We start from the raw sequence: 21,994 nt of genomic DNA on the forward strand, positions 1-21,994 counted from the left end.
AGAGTATGCTATGCCCTCCCTATAGTTTTTCATCAAGAAGGACTCCAAAGTATTTATTTCTCCCCTTTCTTAGATGTGTGTGGTTGCATTCGTCTCTCACCTCAGCTGTAAACTCAGCTGTCTCCTCTCTGAAGGTGTGAGAAGACGACGTTTGCACGGAGACTTCGGCTCGCCTGATTTGCAGCACCTTAAGCTCCTGAGACAAGCAGACACAAACACACACTTTCAGTGTACTGCATCGGCGCACAGCAGAAAACACAATATAAGAATATCCCGTGTTTTTCTAGGAGAGGAAAAAGAAAAACTCTACAGAGGACACATGATATGCATCTCACCCTGTGAGCAGAGTATTGACTTTGCAGCCCGAGCAACAGAAGTCTCAGCTCCTCCCTCTGGCCCTCGTCTGAAGTTTGCTGCAGCAGTTCTTCTCCTCTTCTCAGCAAGTCCTCCACACTGGCTTTTTCCTCATCCATCTGGCACAGAGAGACACAGGGCAAACTGAGCATTCAAGAGCCTCCCATTCAAAAGTTATGTGAATAGTTATCCCCCCCAAACAGTCGTCAATAGATCTCAAATTAAGCATCTTCTATTCAATAAACATGAAGAAAACATTTATACCACCGTCTGACATAAACTCTGCCTCTGCAACTTGTAGCCTGTTTAGCAAAGTATACACCATTCAGGAAATACTGTTTAAAACACAGCAAGAACTCCCGACTGGCACAGTGACCTTACTCGTGATTGGTCTTTTTTCATCAGTCAGTTTGTTTAACGTCATAAACTGTGATAAGTCAGACTGAATGCCAGAACTACTAAGCCAATCAAACCTCATGCTATCAAGTGACGGCTTTACATTACACAATCTGCAGCCCGGCATATTCAGAACATTTCATGAAATTTCATAATAACCTGGGTGAATACTCTTTGCGTGCTCCAGTTCCTCCTGAGAACTGTTAGACATGGTAAACCGTTGACCAGGCAATAGACTGAGTCATCTTTCCTCTGTACAGTAGGTGAAGCTACTTTTCTATTACCATTACTATCACAATCAGTACTGCTACTTTTAAATAAATGGACCTTATTTAATAATATTAAAAAAAAGTCTAACTAAAAGGTAATTCTCTGTACCTTATCATCATCCAAGGTGTTTACTGGGTCATGCTGATGCTGCTGCAGAGCCTTCAGTGTGTCCTGGAGCTCTGCCTGAAGGTCCTTCACTTCACCTGGGACTACAGCCTGGTCAGGGTGACTCAGACTCCGACTTTCAACTTGCATCTCCTGACTGTGAATGACCTGATTAGAAGGAAATGGGGGGAAAAAAACAAACAACAAACCTCAGGCAACACAGTCAGAGCTGCTCACGTCAATCTAATTATCTGACCACTTTCTTAAAGAGAGCTCGGCTGTGCTGTATTTCTGTGTTTTTGTCTTAAAACACTTGGCAGCAGCATTTGTAACTTACATGAAATTAATTATAAGCCTAATGCCTGTGATATTGTATCTCCTGGTAAGATATGGTGTGGTTCACCCTTGCATTTAATAGCAAAGATAGATTCTTTACCTGCTGGTTCACCTCAGCACTGCCTGACTCCAGACTCGTCAACATCTGTGTTGCCAAAAGAAAAGAAACAGACTGGCTGAACAGACTGCATCTATTTGACAGTGTAACCTTCTGTGGATATAATGAGATTGAATTCCACACCGCATCAAGGCAGTAATTAATCTTTCTTTTGTTCTGTTTTTAATACCTTGGCAGTTTTTATGTGCTGGGAGACTTTGTCAAAGTTGCAGTTAAGCTCAGCCAGTTTGGGCTCCACCACATCTCGACATGCGGGCCCCCTGCTGGTCATCAGGATGACAGCTTGGTCCCTGACGTTGTCCACGCGCAGACCGATATCCTCCAGCTCCTCCAGCATGCTCTAAGGACAGACCGCAGAGTAGCTGGTCATTGAATTATCAGTTTATGCCATCAGTCATCCTCCCTCAGACCGGCTGGCAGTGTAGCCTTGGGTCAGATTAGAGAGCTCGGGACATCATGTACTGATCAAGGTTAGGAGGCCTTAAGCTCAGCTGATATTTAGTGGGGACCTTCACTCTTCTTGGCAAAAGGAGAGGGAGAGTTAAGAAATTAATGCAGCTGTATGATAAATTATGACGCCAACATAAAAGAACGGCCTTCTCTTTTTTTTCTTTCCAATTTTATTCCTCGATGCCACCCAAACCACTCTCTCTCAGCCCTGCCTTCTCTCTCTTAAAAATATTTAAAAAAATACCCTATTAAACAGCAGAAAAATATATATGATTTTGAGTTATCCATTTTCAACAAAGCACAGAGGTTTCACCTGCAAGTGCAAACTCAGCTAATCCTTTCGTTTAAAACACTTAGAAAACTCTGATCTGACCTTCTTTGCTTGTTAGCGCATGCTTAAAAATGTTGAGCATCCTAGCATTTATAGACACAACAGACACAATAAAGGAGTGTTCAGCTGGCTCTCCAAACAAACAAAGATTAAAGATGGTGCTTTCATTCACTTTATCTGCTTTAGATAACGCGTTTCAGTGAGAGGTCTCTGCTGCTGTTTTGCTGCTCTTTATTTCACTGTGCATATCTCTTTGTGCAACAGACACTCGTAAAATGGAGACTGACAGATGAAAGACGATAATCATTATCTAGAGCCTTAAAAGTATTTTACAACCCTACCTACAGATGAATAGACACTGCAAATACTAAAGAAATTGCTGATTTTAGGAGGCAACAATCCACCCACTTTCATTAATTGAGAACCGATGCAGTGCGCGACCTAATATATGTACCTTGGGGTTGTAGCTCACTACAGACTGAAATGAGACTCCTGGGCTGAGTGTCTGAGCACAGAGGCACAACAAAGAAAACACTTTTATCCTTGACTGCGGACAAAATGTTCCTGTGCTTTTAATTGAAAGTGTTCTGAGTTTTTGGATCATTTGTTTGTTTGGAAACACTTCTGAGGCCCAGAGAAAGTGTGTTAGAAAGATAGCAACACCAGACAGCAAACTTTTAGGGAGTACAGAAGCGAATTAGGAGCAAGGCAAACACTATTGCCAGTGATGAGAGGCATCCTGTTACATTCACTGAGATTTTGGCCTTTTTCTGAAACAAAGCTGCTCTGTCCCTCCTTTTCAGTTCCAGCTCTCCCACACCTGACTGCAAAAGCCGAACAGCATTCAAATGTTTTGTGGAACTTCATATGCAGCTCCTGCAGCTCCAATTTTGGCCACTCGGCTCAGAAGTGTGTGGCCACCGGTTTGTTTAGTGATATTGGAAGAAAAAGTGGCAATCTTGAGGGATCCAATTGATCTGCTATTTTGATGAAGTGTTGTATTTGTTAACGGAACCTTTGTAGGGGTCCTCTGCCCCTTGGAGACCCTGACATGAACCTTTTTATTTTGAATGGTGTAGCCCAGGAGTCAGCAACCTTTCTGATGATGAGTGCCATATCAACCATTGCAATAGCAATAAATGTAATAACGCTCTATATCAACAGTTTCACACTATATAGAACAACTTTATAGAACTATATTTGTTTGCACATGTCGGCATAGTACTTGTGTATTTGTGTGTATTTCCGTGGTGCTGATGCTGCGCTGAGCGGACAGCTGCTGAAGCATTTGAAGTGTCGGAATGTGGAAATTTCAACATCGCTTGAAAAAACTGCCAGCTAGCAACGTCCCTCTCACCGGTACGCTAAGTGATTTTTAGTCAATTACAAGTTGAATCTGGTAATTGGGGTGTTAGCTAAGATACCATCATTAAGAAGCGGCACAACTAATGTGTCTATGCGAGCTAATTTGCAATGTGCATCAGTGGCCCAGCCATTTATTTTTAATGCACTTTCTCAGATTTATTCACTGCATGTCATGCCATCAGTTAACCCTTCGCGTGCCAGCTGTGGCACGAGTGCGCAGGGTTGCCGACCCCTGGTGTAGCCTAACTGTAAATAGTTGTAAAACTGTAAAATAAATTCCTTTGACACACAGCTAAGCTTGTTTGAAGGCTCAGTCTATGGTTTGCACTGCCGACACTTTGTTAAAGTGCTTTTATTGACTTATGACCTAAATTTACTGCTCTTGTATTGAAGTTTGTGGCCCAGTGGCAGGTGGCTCACACAATGGCCTTAACACTTTCTAGCCAACAGCCTGTGTTGTTTATGTTTTTTTGAATAAGAAAATTCATCAATTTCTCTTGTATTTTAATTAGACTGAAGATTTAAGATTAGGTGGGCCCCATGGGAGTTTAGATTAAACAACTTAAATAAAATACAAGGCAAGAGGGTTTCTCGTTTTGTTCTTACACGTCAGTGGTGGCATGACATCCTGTGGTTTTTAATATGTAACGCAGTCACACAGAATCTTATAAACTGGGAACTTTCTAACAAACTCAGTTTTTAGAAACACTCAGGCCAGGTGCTGGTTTCAGTGAATCTACACATTAGGTTCACGCTCTCCTACCTTATATACTGTTGCTTTATCTGTCACACTAATAACCTGGGCTGCCTTACCTTTATTACTTTTTCTCTCTCTGCTGGTGCCAGCCGTTCAGCCTCATCCAGGTGGATCTGGGTCTGGTAGAGCCAGGTGCTGATGTGAGCCAAGTTTTCATCCAAAATTTCCACCTCATTCTGGTGACTCTACACAACCCAAAAAAATGGATTAATTAAAACTAATATTAAATGTTCTACATATTCAACAGTTTGTACTTTATCATAGACTTGCTGCAGTGCACCAAAGAGGTGATTTGGAAGTCTTTGTTTTGGTTTTGACATTTATTTCTTTCCTGCAATCAGTAGAGTAACAGAGCACAAAATGAGCATGTTGCACTGAGCAGAATATGCAACTTTTAAATACATTTCTTAGAATTTCTAAACTCACCATGTCTAACTAAATAATCCTGTACTACTGATATGCATTATAAAGTATGCATATGCAGTAATAGCTGACATGGGTAATTGCCTTTACCTTAAATATATCTACTCAAGAGTAGCCTTTGTGCATTTGCAAATTATGAAAAGAAATGAAATTTAAGCAGCTGGAAGGCTCGACTTCATTAAGAAACCAAAATATGACATCTTGTGACTAATACGGCCTTTTATTAGTCTTTTATATGCAGTATTTGCACTCACAAGAACAGTGCTAAGCCAGTCCTCAGTCAAAGTGTGAACACGTTCCAAGGCTTCATTAAGACCACAGAGTTTGTCCTCCAGCTGAGCGTCACTTCCCTCCACCAGAGTCTGCAAACCAGCGCTGATCTCCGTCAGGCCAGATAGCTCCGCCTTCCGACGCTCCGACTCCTTCAGCAGACCCTGGTTAAACACATCCAATTCAAAATATTCAACAAGATCAGGTTATGACCACCATGTTTCAATAATTCAGCGCCATGTCAGCTACTGTGTCTTAATATTATCACACAGGCACATGTAGACACTGACACACTGCTATATAAAAGAAAAAACAATGCTGACGTTACTAAAACAACAGCCTGCCTTCACCTAGATATGAAGAACATTTTCAGATATTTCACTGCATAAATGTTTCAAAACAAGCACAGCTGAAAAACAACAAAAAACACTTTCTACACCCTACTGTACTAAAGCACTTTTAATGACTTTATGTAAACTAGTGAACTATTATTAATTCATAGCATTTCAGTTTTAACGTCGTTTCTGGGTATTTTTGGATAAAAGGGGTCAATTTTTTTTCCTGGTTCTGTGTATGTAATCATAAATCTTTCAGTCCTTTTTACCGAAGTGGGATCAGAGAAGAGGAGAAGAGCTCATCAATTATATACGAAGCCACACATAATTCACACCGCTCATAATGTTGATTACCATATTAGAAAGAGAATCAGATTCATGTGTTTCGGGGCAAGAAACTGTCCCTCTGTGCCATCTACTGGCAAGAAACAGACTCACCTCTATTGTTTTGAAAGGTTTTGTTTTCACTAAAACTTGCACAGCACACTTTTTTCTTAATAAACATCTGCTCAAAAAACAAACAAAAAAAAACTTTCCACATACTGATACAGCTACTCACATTAGCCCATGCAATCTCAGCGTCAATGTCAGCTGGCATGTCTCCGCAGCCGTTTTTCTGCTGGAGCTCGGCCTCGTTTGTGTTCAGCCAGTCCTGCAGGACAGCACTTTCCTTCTGGAACTTTTGGGATAGAGACAAAGCTTTTTCCAGATCCTGTTTGCCCTCTGTTACCTGTAAGGACAATTAATACAATGGCATCTTTAAAAAGGCCTCGGAGCTATGACAGAAGTACTCAATGTTAAAAGCTCGATTTTGTGGAAGTGGAAGTGTTAATTTGCCCAGAATGAGGTACCTGCGCCCCGAGTTCATTGTAGAGCAATTTAAGAGCAGTAAGCTGCTCGTCCATGGCCTTGGGGTTCTCTGTCTGCTGTTTCTGCACAATCTGGCGGCCTGTTTTTATCACCGTCTCCACCTCCAGCTTCACCTCACTCAGCAACTTGTACAATTTCTATCCAATAAAAAGACATGAAATAAGTAGCTATGTGGATTGACTGGGGAGAAAAAAAGAAAAGAGAAGAAAAGGTCTGTTTCTTACCAGACAACCAGCAAGATGAGACTGAATTTTTTCCGGTTCCACATCTTTAACATCCAGGATGTGAAGCTCAGCTTTAGCACCATCCAGGACCCTCTTACAGTCCAGCATGCGCTGCTCAAAGTTAGCAGGCTTCTGGAAAAGCTGATATTTTGTGGAGATCTCCCTCAGTTTCCTCTGCAGAGAGCAATTCAGAAGGCAAACAAAGTCAAAGATCGGAGCAAAAATAGCCAATGTTTACCCAGCAAAATGTTAAAAGTATGAAACTTTGAATAAAATTTAAATGCATCTTCAGGATTACAGAAACTTTTATACAAGTAAAAAAGGAAGAGAAAAAAATCTATGTCTTATTGGTAATATCAGCCCAACACTTATTAAAGAAAATGTATCTATAAGGTATTAAAGCTACATGATTAAGTGTTGGTGGCATGACAACTCCTAACATTGTCCAGCAGGGGTCAGTGTTACCTGTAGGTGATCCAGCATTGTCCCACCACGGCCAGCTTTGCCATCAGCGGTGTTAGGAGGCAAGTTGGCCACATTTCTTCTCCTCATCTCTTCCACTGTCACCTCGTGAGCTGCGATCTCTGCTCCAATAGTCTAACGAAAAATTCAAAACAACCCTTATACACTGAGAAGGGGTTTTTTTTATGCACATGGAACATTCAAGTATGCATTATTATGGTGGTTTTATGTTTAAGACAATTTGAAGTTCAAGTATATTTTATTGCATATGCAGTTTATTAGTGTTAGATGAAGGGCCTTTACGCTCAGAGGCTTCTCTGAGTGTCAGATCTCATTAGGTGAGTCTTACCAACACAAAAATGTGTTATGTTCATGTACGCTGTACCTGTGCCTCCTGTGGAAGCTGGAAGGCGTCTATGCGATCAGTGAGGTAGGAGGTGAGCGTGTGGTCCAGCTGGCTCAGAGACTCCTGCAGCGCTTGGAGCGCCTGTTCGTTTTCTTTTAGTGTCTGCAGCTGCTGCTCGAGGCTGATCTGCCGGTTCACTGCCTGGACGAGGACACAGACACCGAGTCACATATTTGAATCTGTTATAATCACAGATTTTAGTGTAGACAGGCATTTTATTTTTATCATGCATGTGCCAAGAGCTAAGAAAAAGACAGAAAATAATAGCTAATATACACAATGTTACACTCGCTGTAAACATCTTAATTATTTCTACTTTTAGCTGCACTCAATTACATTTGACAATACACTGAGGCATATTTCTACATGTAGCATAGCTGATACAGTAAAAGAGCACTCCATAATACTGTATGAAATGTCAATGCATGAACTCTGTACAGATATGGACATGTTCTACAAAAAGGCTGGGTTTAGCTTGCAATAGACAGAATCAGATATAAATTCCCCGAAAAGAATAAGCACAGATTATCCACTGAAAAAGGAACTGAAATGTAATTTGCAACATTCCTGTTTATGCAGGAACAAATGAAGAACATGCACACACACGGACAGAGACAAGGTCCTGACCTGGTGGTTCAGTTGCTCGTAGCGGGAATTAAAGGCCTCTAGTTTTTCACTAATGAGCTCATCAAGTATGCCCCCGTCTATCAGCGTCTGACCCAGCTCTCTGATTTGTGTCCGGTTGTCCCCAGGGTGGCGAAGCACACCCTCCAAAGACTGGTGGTGACAAAAGAGATGGAGAGAAGCATAAATACATCCGCAAAGAATCAGGAAAAAATGAATAAATAATAATCAAGCAAAAAGAGGAGGAAAGCAAATCCTTTGAGGATGCTGAAACAAAGATGAAGCTTTACAGCTCCAAAAATTTGCAACAGAAACTTGCAAAGCATAAATGAATTAAAAAGAAAAAGAAGAGCAGAGCTAACCTTGTAACCAAAGGATCAAAAAGCGCAAAACATAAGGGTGAAAAATGAATTCCGATACATAAGCGTATGTGTGGATGAAAGAGAGAGAAACAACACAAAACAAAAAAAGCTGAGCAAACAGATGGAGTCCAGATGCTGAATTTCGCTGGGCTGGGTGTGTCAGACAGCGGCAAACCAAAACAAAGATGATAACTGAATGAGAAATGAGAGACGAGTGAGAGAGCGAGCTGGAAGAGTGACGGCACTGGTTTGGACCCAACAGTCACTGTTTATGTGGGGTCATTAAATGTGCTTTTCCTTCCCCGGAGGTAACAGACACAGAGAAAGACAGCCCCCCACCAGAGGGGTGGGTCTGATTAGGAAACTGAGAGGCCGGGAACGAGTGCCGGGTGATGAAACAGGATTTAAAAGAGTGAAGAGGAAGAGAGAAAGAGAAGGACTTGTTGGAGGAGAAAAGAAAAGTCAAAAAAATATATTATAAGGACACAGACTAGAGCGGGGAAACATTGTCTTCAAGGGTCTTCAACTTCCTTCATCACTATGCGATGTTACAGAAGCAGTGCTGTGATTAAAGTGACTCTGACAGTCATGCCGCAGGCGGTCTACAGATATAGCAGCAGATCAAGGCAAAGCAGAAGAAATTTGGAAGACAAATCAAAGACAAATGAGGTTATTAACATCCAGTTCAACGTGTAAAGGAAGAATTAGTTTGTGAAATGTTGCCATTTCATGCATACAGAACCAGAAGTGATCAGAACTTTACATACAGTCATCACAGGCATGAATGTCATGGTAATTTGAGGCTTTTAAATGATTTATTTGAACTGTTCTTTTCCCAGGGTGGAATGATTGTACAGCTTACATCTTTAATGATGTTAAAAATAAGAATCCAAAGCACAAGTTTGAATATAGTTTGGATTTTCTACACAGCCTCAAATATATGCATACAGTCATTGACCACAATGACAAGATTTGGCACATTTGGAGGAGTAAAGTTGAGTCTTTCAAACCAGTGGTACCTTCACCTTAAATCAACAGCTAGATGACTGAAACTTGGATAAAGTCGGGTGGTCCGGCACAACAATGACCTCAAACACACATAAAAGTGGTTTTGGATGGGATAAAAGAGGCTAATATTAAACTTTTTAAGCTGGTCTGGCCAAATATCCAAAGACAAGTGGTCAAATATTCTGCCAGAATTATCCCAGAAGATTGTTGATGGTCAAGGTGCAATTTGCCAAGGAACATTTAACCAATTATTAGCAGGCATCTATGTATGCTTCTCACTCTGTGCCTCTGGAAAGATGTTTACTGTGCAAACAGTCCATCCTGGAAAAAGAATAGTTCATTCAGCATTCATGTGCATGTAAACCTCTGACCACAACTCTATGTTTATTTGTGAGGTTATGTTGTTGTATCTCAGATAAAAAGATAAAAGATAAAATCCATTGAAAGATTCATGTCTTCTCTCTTTATATATAAAAGATGTAACTAATTATATCCGATTTCTTACACACTTGCTCCTGACAGCCTTCAGCTGTGGAGAATGCTTCTCTGTACTTTAAAACTTTTTCCACATTTGCTTTTGACATCAACATGTTTCCTAAAATTATGTAGTTGGAAGTATAATATTAAGATTTCCCGCTTTGAGAATGGTGCATTGTTTTCCTTTTATGGCAACGGTCCCTTAGATGATGAGGATATTAGGACTCAGAACCTTGCCTTTCAAAAGAAAGGCGGTTTAAAAGAAAAATTAGACAGAAATTGGAATGTGGCACTGAATTACATTGAATTTGATTACAGGTGTGTGTTTTTACCTCTAAGGCTTCATTAACGGCCTCGGTGCTCTCTGGCAGGTTTTCAGTAGCTTGGATCTTCTCCTCCAGAGTGCTGAGCCAACTCTGCTCCATGTCCAGGTATTGAAGCAGCTCCATCCAACAAGACCAAACCTCCTACAGAGCACAGAGCAACACAAAAACAATTAAAAGGGAAATTCTTTATGTTACTATGAGGTGACCGCACTCATGAGTTAAAGAACAATATAAAACATTTTAATGTTAATTTTCTTCTGTATAGCAAGACTAAACAGCCAAACTCTACGGACAAAGAGGAGGTGGTGACAAACAGGCTGCAGGCAAAAGGCATACACAAGCATAAGCACAGCTTTCCGACGTGCCTGACCTTTATTCTGCAGTGTTTAATCAAAAAAGGAGCCCCTAAGTAGGACTTTACACTTACAGATTAGCTCTGAAAACAAGAATCACCATTTTCCCTTCAAGCATCTCTTGGTCTTTGCACGAAAATTAACAAACGAGGGCCCAAGAAATGACACATTGCATAAACCGACATGTCATTCCTCTACTGAACTACGGGACTTCTGAGCTGATGGACAAAATCGTGCCACTCAAGCAGAAAACAATGAATTAACTTCATGTTAATGTGTCACAGCAGCTTTTACTTAAGCTTCAAGGTAATTTAAATGCAACACAATAGGAGGAAAATGCCACTTTTTATAATTTACTTAGTTAAGTACAGGTTTCCAGCAATAAAATCTCATAATAATGAGATTAATCAATATATTATGTGAGTAGAGCTCATTTATAAAATTTTTATTCACCAACAACAGAAATTACATTACCTCCAGGGTGTGACACTTGCTCTTGAGGCGGTCACAGAGCTTGTGGTAGTTGGCTAGTACCCCCTCTAGCTCTGAAGTCAGCTCTTGCCTGCTGCCTCCACCTGTGGGTGATGTTCGGGACACCAGCAAGTTGATGCTGTCTTTCAGGATCTTCACTTTCACCTCTTTCTGTAGCACATCCTCTTTAGCCCGCTGCGAGAGCCGAGGCCACCCAAGATGAGAGAGCATGAGTTAGATTCAAACACAAAGAATTACTCAACACCACTTTCTCTGAAAAATTGCCGTATTTCACCAAGAAATCTTTGACCACCCTTCCAGTCCCACCTTCATCTCTTCCAGCGATGCCTCCAACTCCTCTGGACTTTTGTATTCAAAATCCCTCATGAGAAACTCCTCGTCAACTTGGGCCATCCATTCCTGCATCTCTGCCAGGTCTTTCCTCAAATTCACGTGCTTCTCCTGACTCTCTGCCACGCGCTCCTGATGGCTCAACAACTGGAAGGAAATGCATTTCAGCAGGTTTGTTACGAGCTGGCATCACTTTGTTTTTTTTTTTTTTTCATTGTTTCAAATAACAGTTTATTGTTTGGAAATATAACTTTAAAGCTCATCTAAAGCATAATCCCAATTATAGAAGCTTTTTTCCACCCCAGAAAATAACAACAAAAATAGCTTTCTCCTCATTTTTGGATTATTTTCTCAGAAGATTTTTTTTTTTTAATGGTTAAAAAAATAAAAATAAGTTAACCAATTTTTCAAACTAAGAAGAAGAAAAAAAATCACTGCTGGAAATGCTAAATATTTACAATTTACTTAAAAACTTTTCTTATTTACTGTTGAATTTTTAAGGTTTTATTACAATTCTCAATCAATCAATCAAACCTTTATTTGTCACATGCAAGTTTGCACCTGGAGTAACATTTTAGAAATTCCAATATTGCTTAAAAATCGCATTTTAATTGATCTTTTAATGGTTTACATTCATGATTATGCAATGATATATATCATACAGCATATTAGTGAAATGAAGTGGACTTCATCTTCCTGTAAAGTACTTATGATGTACAAAACAAAAGGTACAGGACACAGGTGAGACCACATGTTATGAAACCTTAACATTAAAACAATAAGGTTAGTTGTGCATGCATAAAGTGTTATTGTAATTTATAATGTAAAATTAGTGTTTTAACTTATTTAGCCTCTGTGCATTACTGATATGTGATTTTAACTTTATTGTACGTTGTGTGAAGACTGTAAGCAAAAGGCCCAAAACTAACAGTTAGCTGTGTTCAAGGTCATGATGCACTTTTCCATGTCTCTGTTATCAGACAGGTGCCTACATGACTGTGAGAAACAAGCTCCCTACAGCTGAGCAGAGTTTGTATCCACACAAAGAGCATAAAGGAGCTGTTATTCTTCTGTTCTGTGCTGCTATGAAGACTGTTCGTGCTGTGCTGATCTGCTGGTTTGGTTTCGGCGCTCAGTTTATTTTTCCATGACATAATCAGCCACTAAATAAATTATAAGAAATAAAACAAACTTTGCTTCACCTGTTTGCTGAGAGAAGTCCACCGAGCCTGGCACTCATCCAATTTGTCCTGCCCCCACCTGGCCAGTGCTGGTACTGCAGCTGCCTGTACCGAATTCACATTCTCTCCCATCTGCTTCAGTGAACCTTCCACCTGCTCCATCTCATTCACATGCTCCTGTTTATAGGAAAATAAGAGGAAATCTTTTTTTTTTTTTTTTTAAAGTTCATTCAAGCCAAGCCCCCCACAAAAAACCTACTTCAGCATATTGTTCAAGTTGATTTCTGAGCAGTAAAGTTTATGCGTCATTACAACCACAGTGTTTGGGTTTTGTTGCATTTTTCTCACACCTTGCACTGATTCAGCTCTTCCCGTAGACTCTCTGTGTCACCCATCCCTGTGGCATCCCGAGACAACAGCTCCTGAACTGCATCCAGCCATCGTTCCACTTGCTCCAAACGAACCTGAATGCAGCACAAGAGCAAAACCACAGTGTAAACTACAGCCATAATTTAAGCAGAAAACAGACTCTTTATTCTCACTGACAGCTGCTCTACCTGATTGTCCTTCATGCTACCCAGAATGCACTGCAAATTGCCAAGCTCCTCACGGGCCCTGGAGGAGAGCTGACTCCATTTTTGTAGTTCTGCAGGGTCAGTGGCTTGCTGTGTTTGCTCAATATCCAGACATAGGACCTGACATGAACACAAGTACAGAATTAAAATGACATTTCTGAAAAAACAATCAATCAATCTTGGAATTCTTGGAAAACAAATTTGAGAAACATTTAAGAAGAAAAAAAACAAAAAACAATTTGAGATTATTCCAGAGTTTAACAAAAAACAAAGAGTTGAGTCTGACCGGAATTTAAAGACCAATATGATATTTGGCGATTTAAAAATCCAGTATATCAGCCAACATTTTTTCCTTCTTTCAGGGTCACAAAACGGAAAGATTTCCCTACAAAATATTATCTGTATCCTTACTCAGATAAAATTGCAGGCATAACAATGCAGTTTAAAAGTAACCTTGGTTTATAAGGTCATGGATTACTTGTTTACACTCTGCCCGACTCTGCTGGGATCATCTGGTTGTTGTGTTTGGGGCTCCAAATGCATAATGCCAACAGGGAAGTGGCAGCATCAATTCTCATAAGATGGTTGAAGGGTGTTTCTGGTGCCTTTTCTTTAATTTAAATTAACTGTCTCTTATAATGCAGTATGTCTGCAAATAACTAACACAGACATTGTCTATACAGTAGATCAATCGGACTATTGCGGGAAGTTTTAAGGTCATTAGATATTGATCATATATTTTACACCCTGCAAAAAAAATGTAAATGCTTTTCTGTGAATGTAGTTTCTTGAAAACAAATATAGGTATGATTGCAATCTGCATGTGTACTGAAGGCCTAACAAGCATGTGGTTTGTTCCTCATTAAATGTTCAACTCTTTAGTTAAATATTGTGTAAATTAATTTAATTACTCATTATTCAAAAACACTCCTAGCAATTCAAGTAAAAAGTTAAAGACCATATAATAACACAGAAAAAACCCCATCAGTCAAATCACCGCTTATCAGCTAGCGACCATGGGAAGGAAAAACTGCCTTTTAACAGAAAGAAACATCCTGTAGAGCCAGGTTCAGGGAGTGGCAGCCATCAGTTGGGGTTTGATAGGAGGAAAACCGGTTAAAACCAGCAGAAAACTAGTAAGGTTTAACTGTATATCCAAAGCTTAAACACTGAAAAGTGCTGCTGTTAATTTTATGTCATCAACATAAAATTTCTATATTAGAAAAAATTGAGTGCTGTAATAGATTAACACAGAGAGAAACCAGAGCCAATATGGTGATTATCACCTTGCCTCATTTGACTAAAGGGAACCTGAACTTGCACGTGCTGCTATGGTATTGCATGTTGCGGTCATCAAGCTGACTGACAGGTTCAGCGGCTCCACACTGAGCTGTTAGGAGCTCCGCGCTACATGCACGGGCACGCTGCCCAGAATGCGCCTAGTCCCCGCCCCCCTCCCCGGCACCGTGCCCTATCTGCCATGATAACAAGAGCGCAGACGGAGCCACATTCCACTGAAGGATGGAGGAGGAGACCAGCACACACAGCAACACACAAAGCACAACAATGCACAGATTACAAATCTACACACCCTTCCCTCTTACACAAAGGTTTAATACAGTGCAGAGGGAAGTGACTGGCTGATACAAGGATCTGTTATGCTTTCAGAGGGAAAAAAGACAGCAAAAACTGAGATAATGTACATACAAGGACACAGAAACAACCAAAGTGAATGATAAGAATAAACTACTTGGGCCAAAGGGCACATATGACAGCAGCTAAAGTTTTCAGGTTTAAAATAACAAACACATATCACTGGCTTTATCCATATATTATTTATTTATATATTTATATAGTTTCATTGCGCTTTAGAATACAAGCCACATTAAACCACACATTAATTAACCGGTGCAACACTGTCTTGCACAAAAAAAGCAAATCTAAAGTGCTAACGAGTACCTCAGATCATCAAAAATACTAACTATCTATCTAACTAATTAATGCAGCTATATCCTCCTCAGTTGAATTTACATTTTTGTCCTAGCTGTCTGCTTGTCAGTTAGCAGAATATCTGTATTTAAACTCATCTGGAGGAAAACTCACCTGTGCCCGCTCCACTGCCTCTTGTGTTGTAGGCATGTCAACCATCCCGTTCCTCAGAGTGGCCAGTCTGGCTTCTAGACCCTCCACCACAGACTGTACCAGCTGCGTGGCTTCCAGATTAGCCAGGGCTGAAATAAGGCAAGGAAGAGAAGATGTTTTAGAAAATAACAGAGAAGAAAAGACAGGGAAAACAGTGAAATATAACTTTAGCATTCAGGCTTAAGCATCAAGCTTCTGCCACAAGGGGGCAGTGAGCAAGTCTGGGATTCCCCCTCTTTACAGGTGGAGATGCTTGTGTTTTCCATACACTAAGAGGATCCCAGACATTGCACTGCATTTTAAACTTTTAAGTTTGGATTTGCCATTTCCAAAATAGTAAATCCAAACCTCCAAAACAAAGGTTCACAAGTGACCGATTTATTTTAATTAGTTCGATTACCTCTCATTTTACTCTTATTCCTCTGCACATTTTTCTATACTTCCACTCCTGTCTTCCTTCCCCTGTGTGCCCTTCTCTGTTAACTACCAGGTGATTTAATGCTTACGTAATCTGGCTATGTTCATATACACAAGGAGCAAACCTGGAGTGTAAGTGTGGGGTGGGGGTGGTGATATAGAGGGACCCAGCAAGAATCAAACCACCCTCAGGCAGAAACAAAAAGGTTTTCCTTGGATCCCATCCAAACCCTCAGTGTCATAAAAGCCCTAGAGGTACAGCAAAACAGGCATGCAAACACAACACCCACCCACCCACATCCCCCTACAGTCAGCAGAGCATTCAAGCCTCCCTTTACGGATATTTTTTGGCCAGGATCAGCGCACGTAAATTCCAGAGGTAAAACGGTGACTTATTTTCAGAACTCGTCCAGGTCCAAGTCAGGTCCTCAGGTAGAGACGGAGCTGGCACAGAGGTACGATCTTACGCACGATCGCTCACGTACACACTCGCATCTCCGTGAGCTTTTGGAGGCCATATAAGGGCATCATCTATTACTTGTGGCTGGCCAAGGATTCATATAAAAGCTGATGTCAAATTTACACAGCCCATGTGGAACAGGGCTCTGCTGATCTTAACCATTACTCATTCAGTCTCCCATAAACCTGAAAGCTTTGCACCACGAGCAACGAGAGAGATAAAGGCATTTGTTTTAAGGGAGGTTTAAATCTCTGCCCTGCAGATCTCAGAAATAAGAGGATATCCGAAAGCTCTCAGGTCACTGGAAAAGCAGGTGGACATGCTCAGAGTTTCGGACTTCATTTCTACTGTATTGATTTACCAAATTATTTTAATGCACTTAAGCAGTACCTTCATTGACTTCCTTTTCTCTGCTCTGCAGCTTCTGCAGGGTGGAGGCGTGATGTGCAGAAACCACCACCATGTTGTCTTTTAGAGAAGGCAGGGCTCCCATTGACCCTGCCTCTGCAGACAGCTGCTCCAGTCGTGGACTGAAGGCGGTGACCTGAGCAATTCGAGACTGACAAGCACAAAAGAAAACAAATCTGTTCACGTGTTTGAGAGGAGTGATCATATGACCACACTTTGGTCAATTAGCTTTCTTGACGATTTCAGACTTCTCATGTTTGTTGAAAACAATTAGAAACATTTACATTTGATTCTTTATTGTTTATTGTGCAATTACATACATTTATCTAAAATAATTACAAAACATCTTACTCACACTGCTGCAGTGAGTTAGCTAACTGATCTGGAATTTACCAGATGGAGTCATTGTTTCCAATGACAGGCAAGTAAGTTAAGCTCAAATTATGACACACTGGAGGGAGGTTTCATCTGTCTTACTCTACTCTACAAGCTTTTGAATGCATCTCAACTTTATTTACTGCATCCCTGCTGTGGCCTCATGGTTTCTGATCAGTGATTTTAATGGCGATTTATCTTTGCTGTAAAAATTGTAATACTTGTAAAGAAACTGCAGTTGAATGAGAGGAATTTAACAAGTGACATTTAGGGTTAAAGTCACCCAAAGGACATTGAAGTGTCTGCGAGTGAGACAGTAAATCTTACCTGGCATTCCCCGCTCAGGTTTCCGAGCTCCATCTTGTTGCACTTTTCTACAGGCGCGGTCGAGTCCAGCCACTGGTCCTGTTCCTGCAAGACCCGGTCCAAGTCTGCAAGTTCATTAGAAACCGCTCTCAGCCGGGTCTGCATGAGAACCCGCTCATGGGCTGCCTGCAGCTCCCTCGCACAGACATCCCACTCAGTCTGGAGCTGCTCTATGTTTGCCCTCACCAAGTCCACACTCACAGCCTCTATAGATAGAAACAAAGACACCGGCTCACATCAAATGCACTTAACAGCTAACTGATTTTAAGCCTTTGAATGTTTGAATGTGTCACAGCTTTTGTTCTAGATTTTATGTGGGAGCTCCTAGCAAGTAATAATTGTAATAACACCAGAGGATAAAATAGTGGAGAGAAGGCAAAATAGATGAAAAAGCAACTGATGGAATAAAACTGTTTAATGGAAATCTTGACGTAAAAAAAAAAAAAAAAAAAAAAAAAAAAAGTCTTCTCCAACTTAGCCACGCCACCACCTCCCACTGCCTCCAGAGCAGTGTAAACACGTAAAAACCCTGAGTGCCTCTTCATTTCATTGAGTGGTTATAAGAAATCAGCAACCCTGCAGACTGACGGGGTTTTATTACTCAAACTCCAAATACACAAACACATGTTTAGAGTTCTGGCATTTAAAAATAAATAACAATAAAAATATGTAGGCTCGTAAATACCCAGAAAATACCAGACAGCTGCAGAAAAGTGGTAAAATCTTATGAGGAAAACACAGTTTAACAAGGAGATGGAAGATTGTTGTTTGAGCTGCCTTAAGGCAGTAAATAGAAGTCAAGATTTTTACACGCTTTAGAAGAACATACGTGACAAAACTTGGATGATTTGTTTCTAATAATTTTGTGGTTTATACTGAAAGAGGAACCTTTGCTCTATGTTTCATACCTCTCTCCAGCTGGTCCATCAGGGCTCTTCCCCCCTGGATCATCTGACTCACCATGGGTTCTTTTGCTTTAAGTTCTGCTTCCAAATCCTAAAGTGGTTGTTTAACATATTTAAGTTTATGCCTACAAAATATATTTTGTTAAATTGAAGTTAAAATTACGTTAAATGTTTGCAGGTCTACCTTTAGATTCTCCTGAAGGTCTGGGGTATCAGGTGTAGTCTCAGGATGTGTGGTGGCCAGTGCCTGAGTGGACATCTTCCATGTTTTTATCCAGCTCAAAAGCTCAGAAATTTTGTTTTCAAACCTGCAGAACACAAAAGACATGCACACTATGTACACACTGCTGTTTGTGTCTGTTTTGTGTCTGTTTATGGCCCCATTCTTACATTCTTATGACTTCTGCATCCGTCTCCACCAGACGTTTCTTTGGGGGAGCAGGTGGGGCCAGGTCCTGATCATCAATTGAAGCGACCGAATCCACGGCAACTGTATCCACGACGACCTGTTCTTCCATCTGAGTCATCCCAGCATCCGTCACAGCTTCCATTAGCTGTGAGGAGTGAGTTAAAGTATTAGTGAAAAAAGAAAGGAAGATAAATCAACCAAAGCTAAGAAGCTTAGCTTCATGTTGTAGTCACCTAAAATGGTTTTCACTGCCTAACTTCATCCGAGTCACCAGCCTCAGAAATCGCAAGTTAACAGCACCTCAGATTAGAGCCCAGATAAATGCCACACAGTTCCAGTAGTAGACAAATCTGTACATCAACTGTTTAGAGGAGACTGTGCCAATCAGGCCTTTATGGTCAAATAGCTGCTAAGAAGACACTACTAAGGATAGCAACAAGCAGAAGAGACTTATTTGTGCCAAAAAACACAAGGAATGGACATTAGACCAGTGGAAATCAGTACATTGGTCTGATGAGTCCACATTTGAGATCTTTGCTGGTAACATGGTCGGGGATTGATTCAAAACTGAAGCAGCAAACCGAACCAGCATGGATACCAGAGCATCCTGCAGCGATATGCCATCCCATCCGGTTTCAGGACAATAACCCCAAACACACCTCCAGCCTGTGTAAGCGCTATTTGACCAAGAAGAGTGATGGATTGCTGCGTCAGATGACCTCCACAGTCACCTGACATGAACCCAATCGAGATGGTTTGGGATGAGAAAGGCAAAAGGGCCAACAAGTGCTCAGCATCTCTGGGAACTCCTTCAAGACTGTTGCAAAACCATTTTAGATGACGACCTCGTGAAGCTCATCGAGAAAATGCCAAGAGTGTGCAAAGTTGTAATCAAAGCAAAGAGTGGCTATTTTGAAAAATCTAAAACATGTTTTGAGTTATTTCACACCTTTTTTTGTTTACTACATAATTCTATGTGTGTTCATTCATAGTTTTGATGCCTTCGGTGAGAATCTACAATGTAAATAGTCAAGGAAATTACGAAAACACATTCACTGAGAAGGTAGGAACAAACCTTTGACTGGTAGTGTATACAGAGCATTTTTTGAAAAATAAAGATGCTTGCAATGCCGAGCAGTTGGGCAGTGTGGCTAGTTTTGAAAGACACTGCTTTCATTTTTATTTTTATCCATGTTTTAATCTAATCTTAGACTCTGTTGTGGCTTAACCTCGTTTGTAAAGTTTCAAACTAAAGCAAATGAAGGCAACTGCACTTGACGCCATAACCTTGATGACTGAGAACCTACACAGACACGATCAAGCATGAATTTTACTTCAATCAAGAGGTGCATCATCAGTGCAATAGCATTAACACATTAACACATATTATATATGGTGACTCCCTTGCAAAAATGGTGAAACAGTAAATGCTCATACATTTGAAGCATTAACCATGTGAGCATCATGTTTTACCACCTGCGATAGAGTCACACACCTGAAACGAGCAGTCTTCTAACTTCTGCACCAAGCTGTCCCATCGCTGTGTCAGCTCCTCTGTGTCTGCCTCGATCTTTGCTCCAGCCTCAGGACTTCGCAGCAGCTGGATCACATCCTGTCCTGCATCAGACAGCTTGTCCAGAGCCCTCCTTTTCTTTTCCATGTCTTCCTTTAAAATCTATAAGAGTGAAAGACAAAAAAGTTAGGTAAATACATAAATTAATCAGGTCTTACACTAAAGATGGAAAGGTCATTCATTACAGAGAAAGCTGTACTGACATTTACATCGCCAGAAACTAAAATTTGCAACATTTTTTAGAGTAAATACTAACAACTAAAAAGAACAGGCGTAATACTTACAGCTAATTGGCGCACGTTTGTATTGATTTCACCGGAGTCTTTAAAGTTGCTCGTCTTTACTTCATTCAAGGCCTCCTCTTTTTCAACCAACCATGTACTAAACAAGCTCTGCAGAGTAGAAAAAAATTTAATTGTAATTACACACAGAGACTCGTGCCTGGGTTAATCTGGTTGATTTTGAAAAATTTTCATCCCAAGAGAAGACACTAATCAAGACTTTCTGATAAAGAGCAGAAAATCTAAATCTAAAAAAAAAAAAAAAAAAAAAAGAAAGAAAGAAAGAAAGAAAGAAAGAAAAGCTCCCCTGTTAGTAACTGTACCCCCAGTGATTCATTTTTTTAAATTATCTGAATATAGTTTCATTTTTCTCTCCTGAAGTCATTTGTTACAACTGTGCATTTAAACAGGAGGGAAGAAAAACCTGTGCAAGATATGAATGTACTGTATAAGGACATAAATATGTTACCTGGTCTGATAGAAGCTGTTGCCAAACCATAAAGACTTCCTGCAACTTGTGCCACCTTTCCTCAGTCCAGCGGCACACGGCTCCCCAACGTTCACCCAAAGACTGAATTCAAGAATAAAAAATGAATTAAAGCAGTAGCTCATTAATGACGAACCTTTTTATACTCGAGTGCATCCACATAAGGAAGCAATTTAAAGATACTAAACACAAATTAGTATGTTCTGAACATAATGGAAGAAAACTATTTGATAAATGATAAATTGCTGGCCAATCAGCTTCAAAGCCTAACAACTTACTTGTAATTGCTCCTCCAGGGCAGCAGTGGCACTCTCACCGCTATTCTCATCCACCACGACCACCATGTGTGTTAAAGAATTGACCTTTACTTGCTCCGCCTCCAAATCATTCTGGAGTTCCTGTGCAGGAACACAAACAGCGAATTCAGTCATATGTTGCAATTAACTAAGCAGGCAGAGAAGCTACTCAGCCTTATCGTGACTACATGGAGAAAGACTATGAGTCATGAAAGATTACAATCAAATGGGAAGGAGTGATCACAAGACCAGCCTGTTTTAGAACAAGAGCTACAGTAAACTGTCCTCACTTTGTGTTGTTCTATCTGTTCTTTATAGGCCTCCATGTCCTTAGCTGCTGGCTGTGTCTCTATCCTCCTGATTCGCTCCTCTGTCTGCGTCAGCCAGTCAGACAGTTGCTGCAGCTGCTGCTGCTGAAGATCCATCAGGACTTCATGGAGCCTGGAGAGAAAGAAAGTGAAGGCAGAAGGGCAGTAAAGTGAGCACATAAAGGTAGAAAGGATATGTAAGCCATAAATTTCATAAACTTTAAGATTTAACTGCAACAACACAGGAAGACAAACGCTGTGGCTAAAAAAGCTCAGGGTCAACAAATGCAGTGGACACCATGAACACAACTTGTGTGCAGTTGTATATATGTGCGTGTGTGTCGTAAACCTTGATGACACAAGCTGA

At 40.6% G+C, this 21,994-nt stretch overlaps 1 protein-coding gene across 4 annotated transcripts in view; it reads right to left on the bottom strand.

Moving 5' to 3' along the window:
- utrn (utrophin) overlaps positions 1-21,994 on the bottom strand; it is a 188,549-nt gene that overhangs the window by 132,981 nt on the left and 33,574 nt on the right. For all 4 annotated transcript variants that reach the window (XM_031727646.2, XM_039599114.1, XM_039599113.1 and 1 more), the window contains 30 exons: positions 21,610-21,760; positions 21,302-21,421; positions 21,006-21,107; positions 20,540-20,647; positions 20,178-20,357; positions 18,664-18,827; positions 18,458-18,581; positions 18,277-18,364; positions 17,330-17,574; positions 16,610-16,778; positions 15,304-15,431; positions 13,183-13,320; positions 12,976-13,089; positions 12,647-12,802; positions 11,421-11,591; positions 11,097-11,288; positions 10,276-10,410; positions 8,100-8,249; positions 7,452-7,613; positions 7,070-7,201; positions 6,605-6,778; positions 6,362-6,517; positions 6,070-6,240; positions 5,160-5,339; positions 4,539-4,667; positions 1,749-1,919; positions 1,562-1,606; positions 1,129-1,293; positions 336-473; positions 101-196 (listed from right to left, as the gene is read on the bottom strand). In XM_031727646.2, coding sequence (XP_031583506.1) covers positions 101-196; positions 336-473; positions 1,129-1,293; positions 1,562-1,606; positions 1,749-1,919; positions 4,539-4,667; positions 5,160-5,339; positions 6,070-6,240; positions 6,362-6,517; positions 6,605-6,778; positions 7,070-7,201; positions 7,452-7,613; positions 8,100-8,249; positions 10,276-10,410; positions 11,097-11,288; positions 11,421-11,591; positions 12,647-12,802; positions 12,976-13,089; positions 13,183-13,320; positions 15,304-15,431; positions 16,610-16,778; positions 17,330-17,574; positions 18,277-18,364; positions 18,458-18,581; positions 18,664-18,827; positions 20,178-20,357; positions 20,540-20,647; positions 21,006-21,107; positions 21,302-21,421; positions 21,610-21,760 — 4,354 coding nt within the window. The remainder of the gene's footprint in view (positions 1-100; positions 197-335; positions 474-1,128; positions 1,294-1,561; positions 1,607-1,748; positions 1,920-4,538; positions 4,668-5,159; positions 5,340-6,069; positions 6,241-6,361; positions 6,518-6,604; positions 6,779-7,069; positions 7,202-7,451; positions 7,614-8,099; positions 8,250-10,275; positions 10,411-11,096; positions 11,289-11,420; positions 11,592-12,646; positions 12,803-12,975; positions 13,090-13,182; positions 13,321-15,303; positions 15,432-16,609; positions 16,779-17,329; positions 17,575-18,276; positions 18,365-18,457; positions 18,582-18,663; positions 18,828-20,177; positions 20,358-20,539; positions 20,648-21,005; positions 21,108-21,301; positions 21,422-21,609; positions 21,761-21,994) is intronic.

Source organism: Oreochromis aureus, linkage group 15 (genome assembly GCF_013358895.1).
Source record: "Oreochromis aureus strain Israel breed Guangdong linkage group 15, ZZ_aureus, whole genome shotgun sequence".
Classification (NCBI taxonomy): Eukaryota; Metazoa; Chordata; class Actinopteri; order Cichliformes; family Cichlidae; genus Oreochromis; species Oreochromis aureus.